Here is a 16,048-nt window from a genome sequence, read left to right on the forward strand (position 1 = left end):
AACTAAATTTTATACAAAATTAGTATTGATAAATACTGTTTTTCATTTAGGATGCCCTGCAGACGGCTGCTGCAAGATATCAGCTAGTAGACGCCAGACTACAGGAGGCGTTGTCGATGATGGAGGGTCAGAAGTCTGAGAGCCAGGCAATAGATCTACACCAGGCTGTCAAGGTATATCATACTATCAGTGTTTTATAATTATTAACTCATTTCAGCATTACTGGTTTGTCGTAAACTGTAATTTAATAAATATATCTCCGACAAAGATCTATGTATCTAACCTAATTCACAACCGTTCCTTTCAAATATCAATGTGTTTAATAAGATCTACAGTTTATTATGTGGAATGATTTATATGGATTAATATGTTATGGTGTACCGTATCAAAGTTCAAAATGTGTGCTCCTGTATTGTACCCCTTTCACCAACATGAAATCTGTAATATAACAGATTTTATAACAGTTTTATAATAACTAGTTACTTTTCACCCACCCGGTATATTGAATTTAACAACATTAATGTAGACAAATAAATAAGTTTTGATTTTCAAAAATGAAAATTCCTGTTACTTTTTGAGCATACCTTGTATACTTTAGTGGGTGTTTAATTCAGCCTCATTTAAAAAATCAGTAAATTTCAATGAACTACCACTTCACCATCTATTTCTAATAACATAATGTAAAAATTTAATTACATTCTTCTCATAAAAAAGTAAAAATTTGTTCTGCAACATCGTGATTTTGTTAACCAACTTTCACTACTTGCTTGTGAAAGTCTTGGATAAGCATAAAAGTAATTTTTAAAGTGTTTATTTAGCAGAATCAATTGCTCCCCTGGCTGCCAGGCATTTCCCATGGTCACTCATGCAAACTCGAAATGTTGTCTCAGAAGCTGGAGAGTGTGACGGAGGTGGCGGCCAACATGCTGACATCGTTGAGCCACTGCCTGACCCTGATCACACAGCAGGAAGAGCTACGGGTGCTGCAGCTACGCCAGGAGAGGGACAAGTGCCGTGTGCTAGAGGAGGCGCTGGGCATGTTGGCGCGAGAGCACCACGAGCTGGAGCAGTCCATTGCGTCGCACATCTCGCCGTCCCCGCCATCGCGCAGCCTCAGCTTTAATAGTAGTACGTCCATTGTTACAGTATAGTATAAGAGAGGCATGTGTGGAATAATTAGATAAACTACCCTTGATCTAAAAAAAATGCATTCGTTTTCGGCATAATAAAGTATCAGTTGAGCTTTGTAAGGAAATGAAGAATTTTCTAGAAATAAAATTTATGCGTAAAATCCAAGCCCGCAATCATACGTCTGTTTGGATTATTTGCATTCAATCCTGGTATTCTGTTTATAAAAACCATTAAAAATTAATTGTTTTAAAATATAAAACGTAATCAAACTTTTACTTTTGCTACACCAAAATAATCATGTTAGATTTGTAAACTTAACTTTATTCATTATTTTATTAATTATATAAAATGCATAATCAGTGGTGAAGCATCTATGGGTTGCTATGCTTCTCTATATGTGAATCAGTTGTAATGACAACTAACTACATACTTTATTGTTGAGTGAGTTTGGTGTTGTTTGACTTTAATACGTGTAGTTTTCACTACATGTTTATATTTCTTTCACATCAACAATATTTCAATGAAATATTTGATTTTTATTAGTAGGAAAAACCTTATATTTAATTTATTTGGAGTAATAAATTAATAAAACTTGTAGTTTTCAGCTTAAATTTTACGTTTTAGTAAAAGATCTGATAAGTGGTTACTATGTTTGTTATATACCTCTCATGAAGGTGAAATAAAATTATATTGAAATAGTTTTCGTATTATGTATATTTATTGCAGTAATGAATATTTTCCATTTCTATTATAATTTTGTAGACTCTATTTCATGTTGAATTAAAAGGAAAAAATATAGAAAATTTATTGAAAAATTAGTAACGGCTTGCAAGACAGGCAAAGTAATGTCAGGATTCTTAGTAGATCTGGTGGTGCTCTTTCGTCCTTTTGAGTTTTGGTATGAAATTGGAGGATGTTGTACAATTGTGGAAGATGTTATGTTTTTATGATATACTAATGTGCATTCAAATGCTTTTTAAGTTTATTTAAAATAATTTTATTGAGTATTTAGTAAAAATTTCAAACTTTTTAACTCTATTTAAATACTAAAAACGTATATACTTTACGAGAAAAAATAAAAAAGGTTTGGATGCGTTTTAATACTTAAAATGAGTCATCTTTTATAACACTACAAACAAAAATAAGGGCATAAAAGTGTATGAGGTTGTAACTTAGTTAAAAATTCAAGGTCATTTAAAGTTAGCTGATTAATCCAAAATAGGACGGCTGACATTGCCAGAGTCAAGCAGTTTGTAATAATTACGTTGTAATTTGGAGTTGTTATGAAATGATTACATGTAAAGAATTCTTTAATTTAAAATCTATATATATAAAAGAAAGTCGTGTTAGTTACACTATTTATAACTCAAGAACGGCTGAACCGATTTGGCTGAAAATTGGTAGGGAGGTAGCTAAGGACTGGGAGAAGGACATAGGATACTTTTTATCCCGTTCCCGATTCAGGATTCCGCCCCACTGGTCTCTAAAAGTTACGGAAATACCCGTAAGAAATGCATTGCAGCAAACATATGTTATTCAGTGAAAGAGCCTGTTCAAATTTAATCAGCTGTTCTTTGTAAACATATATAATGCGACAAACAAATATGTTTATATAATTTAATTACGATTTTAAATTTCTTTACATTTATAGTTTGAAAGCATAAAGTAAGCTGAAGAGAATCAGCAAATTTTGTTTCAATAAAATAAAAACCATACGCAATTTCGTTTAACATCTGGAGCTCATAATCATTAGACTGTAATAATATGTACCTAATATAGCCATCACTTATTACATCGTATGTGTGCAAATGAATTCGACTTTTGACTCCTGTCCACGCTGGGCTAATATAGTTCAATTGTATACAAAAATCATAGAATATTAGAGAAAAATTCCAGTTATTTCACAAGTGCATATTGAGACTGTTTTAAAATTTAAATCTTAAATAGTTCATGAGCTTGGAGTATCTTTCAGTGACTATTTATCTCAGAAGGGTAATAAGGACGTTCAAAAGAAATATGCCTCCTATGTCCCAATTTTTCTGCAGGAAATCGCGTGCGAAGCCGTGGGTAACTGGGTATCTGGTTGTAATTGGTATTTTATTGAAAATCAAGAGTTTTCGTTATAAAATACTACAAATGTATTGACGAACTAGCTGTTACCCGTGGCTAATCGCGCATAATTGCTTTTACTAAGTAATATAAGGACTTTTCTAAAAATTGTCTGCGAAGCCGCGGGTAACAGCTAGTCCATAATATAGTACATAATTATTTTCCCCTAATATTTGCACAAGTACTAATATATTTTTTCTTTTTTACAGTAAGAGTCCGAAGCCCTCGTTACTATGAGACTTCAGATGATGAATTTTATGATGCTTTTGAAGCAGGTTAGTTATAGATTTCTATAAATGTGTTAATGTGTTTATTACCGTAATATGTTATTCCTATAAATGTGACAATCAGTTGCTATGTGATTGAAATAATACATACTGTGATGCTTATTCTGCTTTAAACTATTTCATAAATCATTGATATGTTTATTTTTATAATTTACCTGCAAATTGTGTTTATGTTTAGTTTTCTTTTAAGCTAACATCAGTATTCCGATGTTGTATATTATTCAGTATTCATGTTTATTATACACTAAGACATTTATCTTTGTATTTTCAAATACATTTATTATTTTATTTACTTTGTGTTTTCTTGCTACATTCCTTGGTTTTCGAACTTTATACTTCTTATTTCTTGTTGTAAATGTTTTGATTTGTCATCGTTACAGTTGAATGTATGATTTTTTTCAACACCAAATAATTGGTTTCCGTTATAGTCCAATAATAATTCTCTTTGTTAGTTTTTATTCTCGTTTATGGGTTTTCAAGAAATGGATGAAGGTAATCAATTAATCTCTAGGCTATATTGGCTAGAATAAATTTCGTACAGTAAATGTCCTAAAAAATGAGTGTCCACATCCTTTAAAATACTACTATGAGACTAAGTCTTTACGATGATGCTGAAATAAGTTTGTTCTAAAACTCTTTGTGTACCTCAGTAAAAAAACAAACCCAAGCAGTTTTATCTTTCTTTTTCACTTTGAGCTGTGTAACTCTGTGATATCTTTGAGCATAACACAAGATAATAATTTAAAAGATGGTTTAATTTTAAGGTATTATTTATGTTTAATCAAGAGATATATTCAAGCAATTATTCTGAAGTTTGTATTTACTGGTTTTTACACACAAAGTACAAAAAAATAAAGTTTTTGTGATTGGTATTGCACAACTGATGCACAAATATTAATGTAGGAAATACTAACTGCATTCAAACATTATTTACAAAAATATTATATTTTATTAATTAGGTTATCTGTTTACGGTTTTACAAAACAAAATACGATTTAGACATGTTTTAGCAATCTGTAATTTGTGTACTGCCAATCAACCGATAAATAATTGCGTGGCGAATTTCAACAATCTTTGTTCAAGACTTAGAATTCGGCTTTGACACATCACTATTTTTTTAATCCTGTTGTTTTCTTGAATAGTGCATTTACTTTTGACCAGAATTGCATGAAATAAAACTTTAATTATGAACTTACTAGCAATTATCTGGGGCTCTGCATGGAATTTCTTAGGCATTGCACGTCTATGAGCACTTCTCATTCAAGTGAATTATATTTCCGAAGCCAATGTTGAGTTTACCACGATCAAGAAAATGTGTCAAAAAGTGCATTTATAGCCATTATAATTTGCTCCAGCCTTCCTAATCCCGATTTTCCTGATCAAGAAAATATATATACATATCTACCCAGTTATGAGAAACCTACTTCTGTCAGAAGACAACTAAGATGGGTTTTATTACATTACAGCGTTACATGTATGCTTTCACACTGTAAACAGATTGAAAATTGTGGTTACACCTTCTTTGTGACACGAGTCAAATACCGACTTCAGGACAGCTGTATTAATAGTTAGGTGAGCGCACCACAGTCAATGTGTTAAATTAATTAAACAAATTGAACATTGATAACAACACATTAATTGTGCTGTCATAAAGCAATGTTTAATCAAAATAGTTGATTACATTTAACAGGCTCTTTCAATTAATAATATTTTATTGCTGTAATGCAACTTTAGAGACCAAGTTGGGATTTCTCGCAACTTTAGAGATCAGTGAGTCGTAGCCTGGAGGGATTTTAAAAATAAAAATAGGCCTATGTTTTAACCAGGGACTCTAAGGATGGCCATGTATAATTTAAGTACAATAGTTTGAAAAGTTGACATGTGTAGCAACAAACAAACATACTTACTTTCGCATTTATAATTTTGGATTTGGACTGCTAAATAATAAAGTTTTGTTTTTACTTTCTGGTTATGCACCATATTGAGCACAAATTACCTGGTAAATAAACTAAAAGTAAAAAATTTATATATTATATTGGACTAAAACTAAAATAAGAAAAACTTTTTCTAAGAGTTACACGTATGATTTTTTCGAAATTGAATATGTACATTTGATCAACAATTGATCGCTAGCTTAGAGCACTTAAAATGGCATATACCATTTGATACGTACCATATACGTACTGAACGTACCTACGCAGCACTACTCAGATCGTGCTGCTATCTGGATACCTCTGCAACTTACTTCCAAAAGGGTCATATATATTCTTTACCTGTTTTTCAGATATTATGCTTTTCGAATATCAAGGTTGGGGGCAACAACTCTGTAGGGATTGATAAGTAGATAGATAAGCTATAATAACCGTATACTGTAATAAAGCTGTATTGTTGGTAAGCGAATGTAACTAGAAGGCACTGGATGGAGGAATTACACATCCACTACAAATCCACTCACATGCAGCAAGAATTGATGTGTCTATGACGTCACAAAATTTGGTGTCTTTTGTACAACCGCATTGGGAATAGTATGTCCCTATTCCAGAAAATGATGGCAGACTAAATATGGCCTTGGATCAAGGATCTGTAATGTATCATATAAAAATATTTGTTCTACAAAAATGGTACCTACATCACTTATGTGTATCTTAACACAAGTCATTCCAGGCTTTTGAAACAACATTCAGAGAAAATAAACTTGAAATCTGTGAGAACACCAAGATCCTGCACAACATGCTTCTCAATTATGTCGCTCTTAATTTCTTGAAAGAAATTAATGAAGCCTTTGTTTTATGAGTGAATATAATTATACCATCATTTTGGTGTGGTACAGGGCATGTGGTCGATTTCAACCTACTGTATAGTAGATCAGAAGCTGTAGTTTCAGAAGTAAATGATCTGTTACACCCATGATCTGTAGAGAGATCATAACATCATTAGTGTAAAGTGGGATTTTAAGGGTTCAGAATAGATGCTATATAATTAATATACAACACAAAAAAAGGCCAATATTGGAGCCCTTGAACCACTCCTGATCTGACAGTGAAACTCGAAAATCCCTTCACCAAATTTTGTCTGAGGTGTTTGTCCAAAAGGTAGGATTTGATCCAGCAAATACGATTAGCAGAAAATCCAAAACCAATGAAGAGTGATGTAGGAGCTAGGACAGCAAGATTCGTGAGATGAAGGGAGAGTTAGAACATATTTGACCCTTCCCAAGCTGTAGACGGATATATTAAAATGGTAGACTTTGATCAAAATGCCAAATACAGTTATACAGGGTTAGCCAGTGAAACAGGAAGATTTAAATAAGTAACTAATTCTTTAAGAAAATTAATTTTATTATTTAAGGGTTATAAATATAAAGAAAAAAGGTAGCCATTTACTGTACAATAAGTGAAAAAATTATTTTTTGAATATAACACTTGTCATATGTCTTCCATTGGAATCTATGCACTGCTGCTGCAGCCGGGCCTGGAAGTTTCTCATGACATTTTGCAGCATATTGACTGGTATTCCTTCGATTTCGTCCCGAATTCGGTTTTTTTAGGGCAGGGATAGTTCTAGGTGGATCGTTCTGAAAAACTCTTGTTTTTAAGTAACCCCATAGAAAAAGGTCACAGGCTGTCAAATCTGGAGAGCGAGGGGGCCAAGGGATATCCCCGTTTCGGGAAATGACGCCACCTGGAAACAAAGCATTCACAGCATTCATAGCAACTCTTGCAATGTGGCTTGTTGCCCCATCTTGTTGGAACATTATGTGTTCATTTACTGGAAAACGGGAGAGAGTTATGGCGTAAGAAAGTTCTGGATCATTGCAACGTAACGCACAGAGTTAACAGTCACAGCACTTCCATTGCTATACTAAAAGAAAAATGGGCCTATAATTCCTCTTGCTGACATTGCACACCAAACCGTCACTTTTTCAGCATGAAGAGGCGTTTCATGAAATGCACCAGGGTTTTCCTCAGACCAGTATCTGAAGTTTTGTTTATTAACAAAACCAGAGAGGTGGAAATGCGACTCATCACTCATCCACAAGTTGTTTACTTGGTCGACATTTTCTTCAAATCTTCTAGCCATTTGCTCACAAAATTGTAATCGTTTCTGATGGTCAGTTGGTTTGAGAGATTGCACAATCTGTATTTTTTATGGGTGAAAATTTAAATCTTGATGAAGAATCCTTCTCACCGAAGTGTTACTTATTCCAAGGTGTAGAGCATGTTGTTTGGCAGATCGGCCTGGACTTCTGAGCATTGCCTGTTGAACAGTAGTGATATTTTGAGGGGTTTGAAAGGTTTTTGTACTCCCACCTCGTTTTTTTAAACATTGATCCAGTTTGTTCAAGGTTGTTTATCCACGAACGAATGGCGTTATCCGAAGGAACAGACCTGTTGCGCGGTATGTTGAAATGGCGTCGAAAAGCACGTCGTGTTTTCACCAAACTCTCACCATTCGTATAATACGCTTTAACCGCGTAGCCGCAATGTTCACCCGTCCAACGATCCATCTCAACTAAATGGCAGGACACGCAGATTAAAAAGGAGCCGGCCACTATTACCCCCACCACTCACATTCCAACTGTCAAGGCCATCTCCAATCTTCCCGTTTCACTGGCTAACCCTGTATCTGATATAGATTATGTCTCTTGGAGAGTTTTTAGTTCACAAAAGGCCTTTGAAATGCTCCGTGCTTATTGCGATTGCCAAGGAAGTATTTATAAACAATCTTCACTCTGCGGCAGGGGGAGGGGAGCTCCCTTTGTCTTAACTCCGACCACCTGCTCGTTAGTTCTATGTCTCCTACAGAGCCATAACCAAACATATCCGTGGTGTGTAGTACTGCTTTCTCGGTAGTCACAAGTGTGCGTCTACTATGTATCTCGTTATTATTCTTCATCGTGTGGTAGTGTTGTGATTAGCTCGGAATATTTATCTTGTTTTGTAGTAAAATGTAACTAAATTTTTCTGTTTAATTACATGTTACAATGAAATTGAAATTTATTTGAAATACCGGTAACAGTTTTGTAAATAGTGTTTTTTTATTTTTATCAATAAATACCCTAATTTTAAGTTAAATGTCCTTTTTTATACTTTTACCATTTATAATTTAGTTATAATAAAAGTTGCTTTGAAATTAAAGAAGCCAAATTTTTTACTTGTCTTGGCGTTATAGGAAAGTTAATGGATTTATTAGTGGCGTGTGCGAAGGGTTAAGAAAGTACCATTTTAAATACTTTTACTACTAGATTAAAACTAATTTAGCTTTTATACAAATAATTTTTGAAAATAAAAATTACAAAAATAAGAAAACTTATTAACTAAAAAAATTCATCTGTCACAGCTTAGATGAATATGGAGAGTGACTATGCTCTGTGTAGGTACTGCACGTACAACTGTATCCATACGGGTACACTGGGCGGTTACGGTTTTAGATCCTATATAGCGGTAGATTTTGTAAAAGTTTTGTATAAATGTTATTTTTAAATTTATTTCTGGAGTAAATGTAGGTCTAAGTATTTATAATCATAATAGTTATGATTTACTTTGAGAAAAAACAACACTTTTACATCTTTTACATAAAGAAAAATTTTCTATAAATTTTCCTTTAAACTTTATCATGTATTGATTTGTTTAGTGCCAGCTCCTGCAAATAAACAATTCTATTAGATCTGAGCTATTAGTCTATCACAGTTGTTGCAAATAATGTATGTTTTTTTGTTATAATAATGTCAAGCAACTGTAATATTTTTTAGTATTCCTGTTTTAGGAAAAGGGGACTGTAGTTATTGTGTACTTAAAATTCTTTTTCTTCAGTCCCATGATCCTTTTATTGGATTTGATGAACAGTTTATTTTTTAAGTAGGAGAATGTTTGTCATTGCCTTCAAAAACTTAAGTTATAAAAATGTGATGTTGAAAGACTCAAATGTGTACATGCCAATCGAATAGATGAGCACCTGTGTGTGTCAGTAACTTCGCTTTATTCATTCCAAAACTGACCAATTTCTCATTTGGAAACCAATGTTTGAATTTGGAGCTCTTTCAATTAGAAACCAAATTGTTACAGTAAAAGATAATACATAATATTGTCAAATACTTCTAAATTTATTGCATAAGGTCTTTCAACATCAAAGATACTATCATCAGAATCCTTTAAAAATATAATATGATTAAAATCAGTTTATAAACAAGAAATTAACGTTTACACGCAATATTTTATATGCAAAAGATGCACATTTTAATACTGATCAAAATATAAATGGTAGTTGAATAATTGCTTCAAAATAAAAAAAATTTAAAAGTATAATACACTACATGGTTTTTGTAATGGTTGTAGCTGTATTTCGTATGATATTGTAAGGTTGTCAACGTAAGTTTAGGAACATAAGTTTTTAATTTTATATATATATGTAAAACAAATTTTTTCTTTAACTTGGTATGCTAAACATATCAATTGATGTTTTAATGCTTGTGTCATGACGATTCTTGATAATGCATCACGATAACAACTAGTGTTTTGGCAACGTTCTAATGTGTCACAGTCACAACTCCTAGCACTTTGAGGTTAAATTTGTTTTTGTTTAGAATGTTTACATTGATTTAATATGTTCCAAAAAGATTAAAAGACATTTGAACTAATGTCATTCAAAGTCTATGGGTAATGTTTGTTTGTCTATTCACTTGCATAAGGCACCCATAGAAATGTCGTAAGTAACAATAAAAGGTAAAAAATTACAATATGAAGTAACAACAATACAGAATAACAAAAAGTAATTATAATAATATTTGCAAAGGTTTTGAAAGTGTAAATCTAATGTTTTATTACTATATGAGAGCAAAACTTCAAAACGGTCAAAAGCAGAGTATCTTTAAACTTGAACCTGTATACATTAGAAATATGACACCTACATACATTCTTATTTCCACAATGTCATTACATCCAAAAATTGTATAGTCGCCATCTTGAAACCTTAAAAGAATATGGTTGTAAATAATCTCAGAATTCTAAAAAACTCACACCAATTTTCCTCAACAAAGCCTAATAACTGAGATTTAACCATTCTTTTTCTAAATTTTGATTGGCCATAACCTCAAAATTATGATTATCATAAGATATCCATCCAATATGATCCATTTAAAAAGTGTCAGTTTATGTGTTGTTGTGCTGTATGTTTTAATAGTTTAAATAAATATTTTGCACAAATTTGAATGACCACCATATTGAAATTATTTATTGCTTGAGACTGAAAGGAAATGATAATTGTCAACCTAATGAAATGAAAGAATAATTAACTATTGTATTGAATAATCTTCTTTAGTATAACGAAAAATAATGGATATCAACTATAATAACTGAATTGGATTGAAAAAACTGAAAGCTGGTTTTTATATTGTTGCTTCAATCACACTGATAACATAACATCTGGCAAAGTTCTTAAAACTCCACTCATGGCATAGCCAGAAAAACATCTTTGAGGGGTCTTGAAGGTGTGGATTACTTTTAATAAAAAGATTCTGATTGTCTTCTCCCTGAATCATTATGGCCCCTAATTAATTTCTGACAACTGGTTTTAACTGTATAAATTATAAGTGCACTATTAGTTTTACCTTCACGGTGAATAAAGGTTACCTCTTAAAAGATGTTGGAATTGTACTTTAAATTTGTACATTTAAAACATCAATATAATATGAAGGCTGTTCAGAAACTAAGGAATGTTTCCACCTGACGGCGCCAGGTGCGCAGCAATTGCGTATGTATTGGTATGCTCGTGCTCGGCACTTCAGTCAGCATCCAGCCTCGACAATGGGAAAATCTCCATGCTGACACTTTTTTTTAATATTCAGATTCGAAGTGTGTGCTGCAATAAAAAATCCCGCCAGTTATGAAGTGCGGTCTGTGATTTATTGTTTATTGGCTCAAAACTTAAAACCAATAGAAATTCACCGGGAACAGTGTAAAGTGTATGGGAACAACATAACTGAAAATTCAGGAAGTTTAAAAATGGCAGAACAAATGTTCATGATCAAGAGAAGAGTGGACGTTCCAGCTGTGTGACTTACAGTCTGATCGCCAAAGTTGACGAAGGAGGTCAACTTCTTAGGTTTTTATTGATTTTCTCGAGCGTGGTACAACAGTAAACTCTGAGTGGTATTGCCAAAAATTGAAAAACCTTAGGAGAGCTGTCAAAAAGAAGTGTTGAAGAAAATTGTCATCCAAAATTTTGCTTTTGCATGACAGTGCCCAACCTCACATGGCAGACTGTGTGCAAGAATTTTTGAACTCATTCAACTGGGAAGTTTTACCTCATTCCCCCTACAGTCCTAATCTTGCTCCAAGTGATTTTCACTTGTTCCCGAAAATGAAGACCTGGCTAGCAACACAGCATTTTTACAAAGATGAGGAGCTCCAAGTACACGTCTCACTGAGTGGCTGAGATCACAGGTCAGAGAATTCTGACAGGAATTACAAAGGTTGTCCACCGCTATGATAAGTCTATGAATTTGTATTGTGAATATGTAGAAAAGTAGTATTTTAGTCCCTCTTTCATTATTTTATTTATTTATAATTTTATGGCCTACATTGGACCACTTTAGTCACTTTATATTTTCTCTTTTATATGTCTTATGTCTTTCTCTTAATCCCTCTTTCATATGTATATAGTAAAATATTTTTCTTTCACATAGTTTTTTTTTTAAATTCCTTATTGTGCTATGACAGCGGAGTAATTTTAGAATGATGTCACTATTTTTGTCTTTACAAAAAAATTGTTTCACCCACTTTTTTGTTTTTGTATTTCATAGTTTTATACTAAAATATTACTATATATATAAACTATACTAAATTTATGACCTTTAGGTTATTGTAAAATTTTACAAAACCTCAAAACATTATTAGAATAATCGTTTTTATCAGGTAGTTATCAATTTTTTATACACGTATTATAACAATTTTTGTTTCTACTAACCTCAACTTACCTCCACCAGGATAACGTTACGTCACTGATTTTTACCAATATTAAATCCTGGATATCTCTTAACATTTTAGCAACATTGGACGTAATTAAAAGAAAGAAAAATCAATAATAATATGTCAGCAATTTAGATACGCAATGTTAAGCATTTTCAGTACTCAACCTGTTAAAATTGTTTTATAGCACTGGATTTAGGTAGTACAACTATTTTGACTATATTCAATTCAATACTTTTAAATATTGGAACTGAATTTCCTCTAGCAACTCCTACAAAGTTTAAAATTATTATTAAACATGTATTTTTGTATGAATTGCATAAAATTGTTATTTTTTATAAATGACCTATTGAAGCAAACAATTTTTATTTTGGTACCAATGTTAGGGAGGAGGGAATCATTTGTTAAATTAGTAACCGGAGATAAAAACATGAATGAAACTTAGAAGGAAACACTTTTACAAAACTCTAAGAAAGATACATAAAAAACATTTGTGATTAGGAAGAGAGGAATGGACAAAAATAAACAATGATTGGTACAAAAGATTGAATAATTTAAATCTATTAAACATAAAATCAATTACATATTATTACTGCATTATTAGTCCTTATAGTTGTTATAATAATTAGAAACATACATGCACGTACAAGTTTCAACTCCCTATCATAAAAATATCCCAAAAGTTACTGTATTTATCTATGGCTTAAGATATTGTCTTCCAAGTGAAATACTAAGATAACATTTTGATAAAATATTAATTTCATACTTCTTTCATAATATAAAAAAGAATTAGATTTGGATAGGTCTATGCTTGATCCTTTAAATATGGTTATAATTTAATTGGTATACGAGGGCTGCTATTTATATTTGTGGCCTAAGAATGAAAACACAAGCATTTAAAGACAAAATCTATTTTATTGTTTTTCAAAATATTCTCCATGAAGATCAATACACTTTACCATGCGTTGGAACCAATTTTCAAAGCACTTTTTCCACTCCGATTTAGATACTTCTAAAACATGGGTTTTGAATACAGAAACTGCTTCTTCAGGAGTAGAAAACCGTTGTCCACGTAGTTTTTTCTTGATGTTCGGAAACAAAAAGAAATCATTAGGTGCCAAATCAGGGCTGTATGGCGGATGACCCATCAATTCAATGTTTTGCCTTGTCAAAAACTCCGTTGTTTCAGCCGATCGGTGGCAGCTCCCATTGTCGTGATGCAGAATGATGCATCTTTTCTTTGACTTTTCCCGAAGTTTCTCAATGACTTCTGGCAAACAAATAGTGGTGTACCATTCCGAATTAACCGTCTTACGTTGCTCTAATGCCACAGTCGCCACATGACCGGTTATGCCGAAGAAACAGGCAACCATTTGCTTTGATGTGCTTCTTCCACGAACAACTTTGGTTGGATTTGGCTCTTCTTGAAAGACCCATACGGTAGATTGCTGTTTTGTTTCAGGATCATATGAGTATATCCATGATTCGTCACCTGTGCAGATATTATAAACTGCTTTTGATGCACCTTGAGCGAATTTCTGCAACATTTTCTTGCACCAATCAACACGAGCATCCTTTTGCGCGTTTGTCAGGTTATGCGGTATCCAACGTGAACAAACCTTTTTCACATGCAAATGTTCATGCAAGATCTTATTGATGCTTGTCATACTAATGCCTAAAGAAGCCTCAATCTCGCGATATGTTACATGACGATCATGTTTTATCAGGTCATGCACAGCATCTACGTTTTCTGGCACAACAACCGTTGTAGGACGACCTTCACGGGATTCGTCCTTGAGTGATTGTCGGCTACGATTGAATTCGTTATACCAGTTTTTAATGGTGCTGTAAGAAGGTGCTTCATTACCATATAAGGAATTAAGTTCATCTAAGCACTGTTGTCGTGTCAGGCCACGTCGAAAGTTATGAAAAATGATTGCACCAAAATGTTCACGAGTTAATTCCATTTTCTCCTAAGATCACTTTTTCAACGTGGTATCACTAACACTAACAACAATAAAATGACAAAATGTTTTCGTTGAGGTTATGTTTAACAATGTGAAGGTTGCACTGGAAACATCAGCTGGTGCCTAGCAGCAATCAGTGTTGCCAAGGCCAGAAATATAAATAGCAGCTCTCGTACAGGGTTGGGCAAAGTGTGGAATCGGCTGTATATCCCTGGAACAGCATTCTCTACAAATACCAAATTCAGCACTCTATAACAACTAAAAAAATGTGCTTTTTAATGACCTTTGGGATTTTGTTCCTTTTTCCAAGATGGGGGATATGGGGTGTAACCCCAAAAATTTTATATGACACACCCCATCACGTGATACCTCATTAGAAAGGCCTTGTTAAAAAAAGACAAATGGTGAAAACTAGAGGTGTCTATCTTGTCCCATAACAAAAAGGCACTTATTTGAATATTAAAAAATTGAATCGTATTTGTATCAGTACAAAACAAGGATAAAGTAAAAAAGCATATAGGGATTACCTCATAATTAAAGTAGATGGTCAAACTGCTCTCCTTGGACTGTCTGGCAGTGTTCTAGCCTTCCACACTTTTGCCCAACCCTGTATATTAGGTCAACTTTTCACAACTGGCAAATTAAATCGGAAGTAACCAATTCAATAGATAAATTTAAAATGTAAAGTACTCAAAATTCATACATTTTTCTACATATTTACAACAATTTGGTATTAACAAGCAATTAAAATACAACCTCAAGTTCTTTAGAACTCTTCTTTAGGACTCGACCAAATGTAAACAAAGAGGTAGCGCAAAGATGGACAAACTGCCCTTTTATTTTTAGACCCTTAAAGCAATAGGGTTCTTCCTTAGATCAGGAGGAACCCGTGTACCTCTCTATCAAGAAGTATCACTCAGACACAGACAAAATTTCAAGAAGGACCTGTCAGATTCTAATAACATATAATACGGCTCATTACAAAACACTTCAAATATCTGGCGTTATAAAGTTTGTAAATGTATAAAAATGAAAACATAATTTAATATTCAATAGCCAATATCATCCAATTGTGCCTGTAGCCCTTGTGAAGTGCTGTGTCCGTAGTATATGTGACGTGGTGTGCAGACTCGGATACAGAGACACTGGTCACGGCTGGCGGACCTGGCTCTGACAGTGATACGCTGGTCAGCTTCCCTTCGCCCACATCATCTGTAGCCACGCTCATCTCCGTCCACTCATTCCGCTCGGCCCGCGAGTGCCACGCACATAACGCCCAGCGCATCGCCGCGAGGTCTGTGCTCTTCCTTGTACGTACACTTGCACGTTTCTGTTCTCTATCTTTGCACTGTTACAAACTTTCTCATTATTCATGAGTAGACAAATTAAATTATAAGTTATGGTAAAAGTAAAGTACAATGTCATTATTCATTATCAGAATAGCTAGGTCAAGATATGGTGGAACATTATCCCAAACATTACTTTTATAAAAGAGCTGCCCAACCTCATAGTATGTTGATCCCCTGTAAGTAAATATTGCAGTTGAGCGTTGACACTAGGTAGCAGGTATTACGGTTATCACAAGATA

The 16,048-nt window shown here is 33.3% G+C and overlaps 1 protein-coding gene across 2 annotated transcripts in view; it reads left to right on the forward strand.

Annotated features, from left to right (window-relative positions):
- Nucleotides 1-16,048, forward strand: part of LOC124361786 (oxysterol-binding protein-related protein 1-like) — a 140,004-nt gene that overhangs the window by 35,094 nt on the left and 88,862 nt on the right. For both annotated transcript variants that reach the window (XM_046815761.1, XM_046815762.1), the window contains exons 9-12: nt 51-173; nt 891-1,128; nt 3,450-3,515; nt 15,589-15,754. In XM_046815761.1, coding sequence (XP_046671717.1) covers nt 51-173; nt 891-1,128; nt 3,450-3,515; nt 15,589-15,754 — 593 coding nt within the window. The remainder of the gene's footprint in view (nt 1-50; nt 174-890; nt 1,129-3,449; nt 3,516-15,588; nt 15,755-16,048) is intronic.

The sequence above is a fragment of the Homalodisca vitripennis genome, chromosome 5 (genome assembly GCF_021130785.1).
Source record: "Homalodisca vitripennis isolate AUS2020 chromosome 5, UT_GWSS_2.1, whole genome shotgun sequence".
Classification (NCBI taxonomy): Eukaryota; Metazoa; Arthropoda; class Insecta; order Hemiptera; family Cicadellidae; genus Homalodisca; species Homalodisca vitripennis.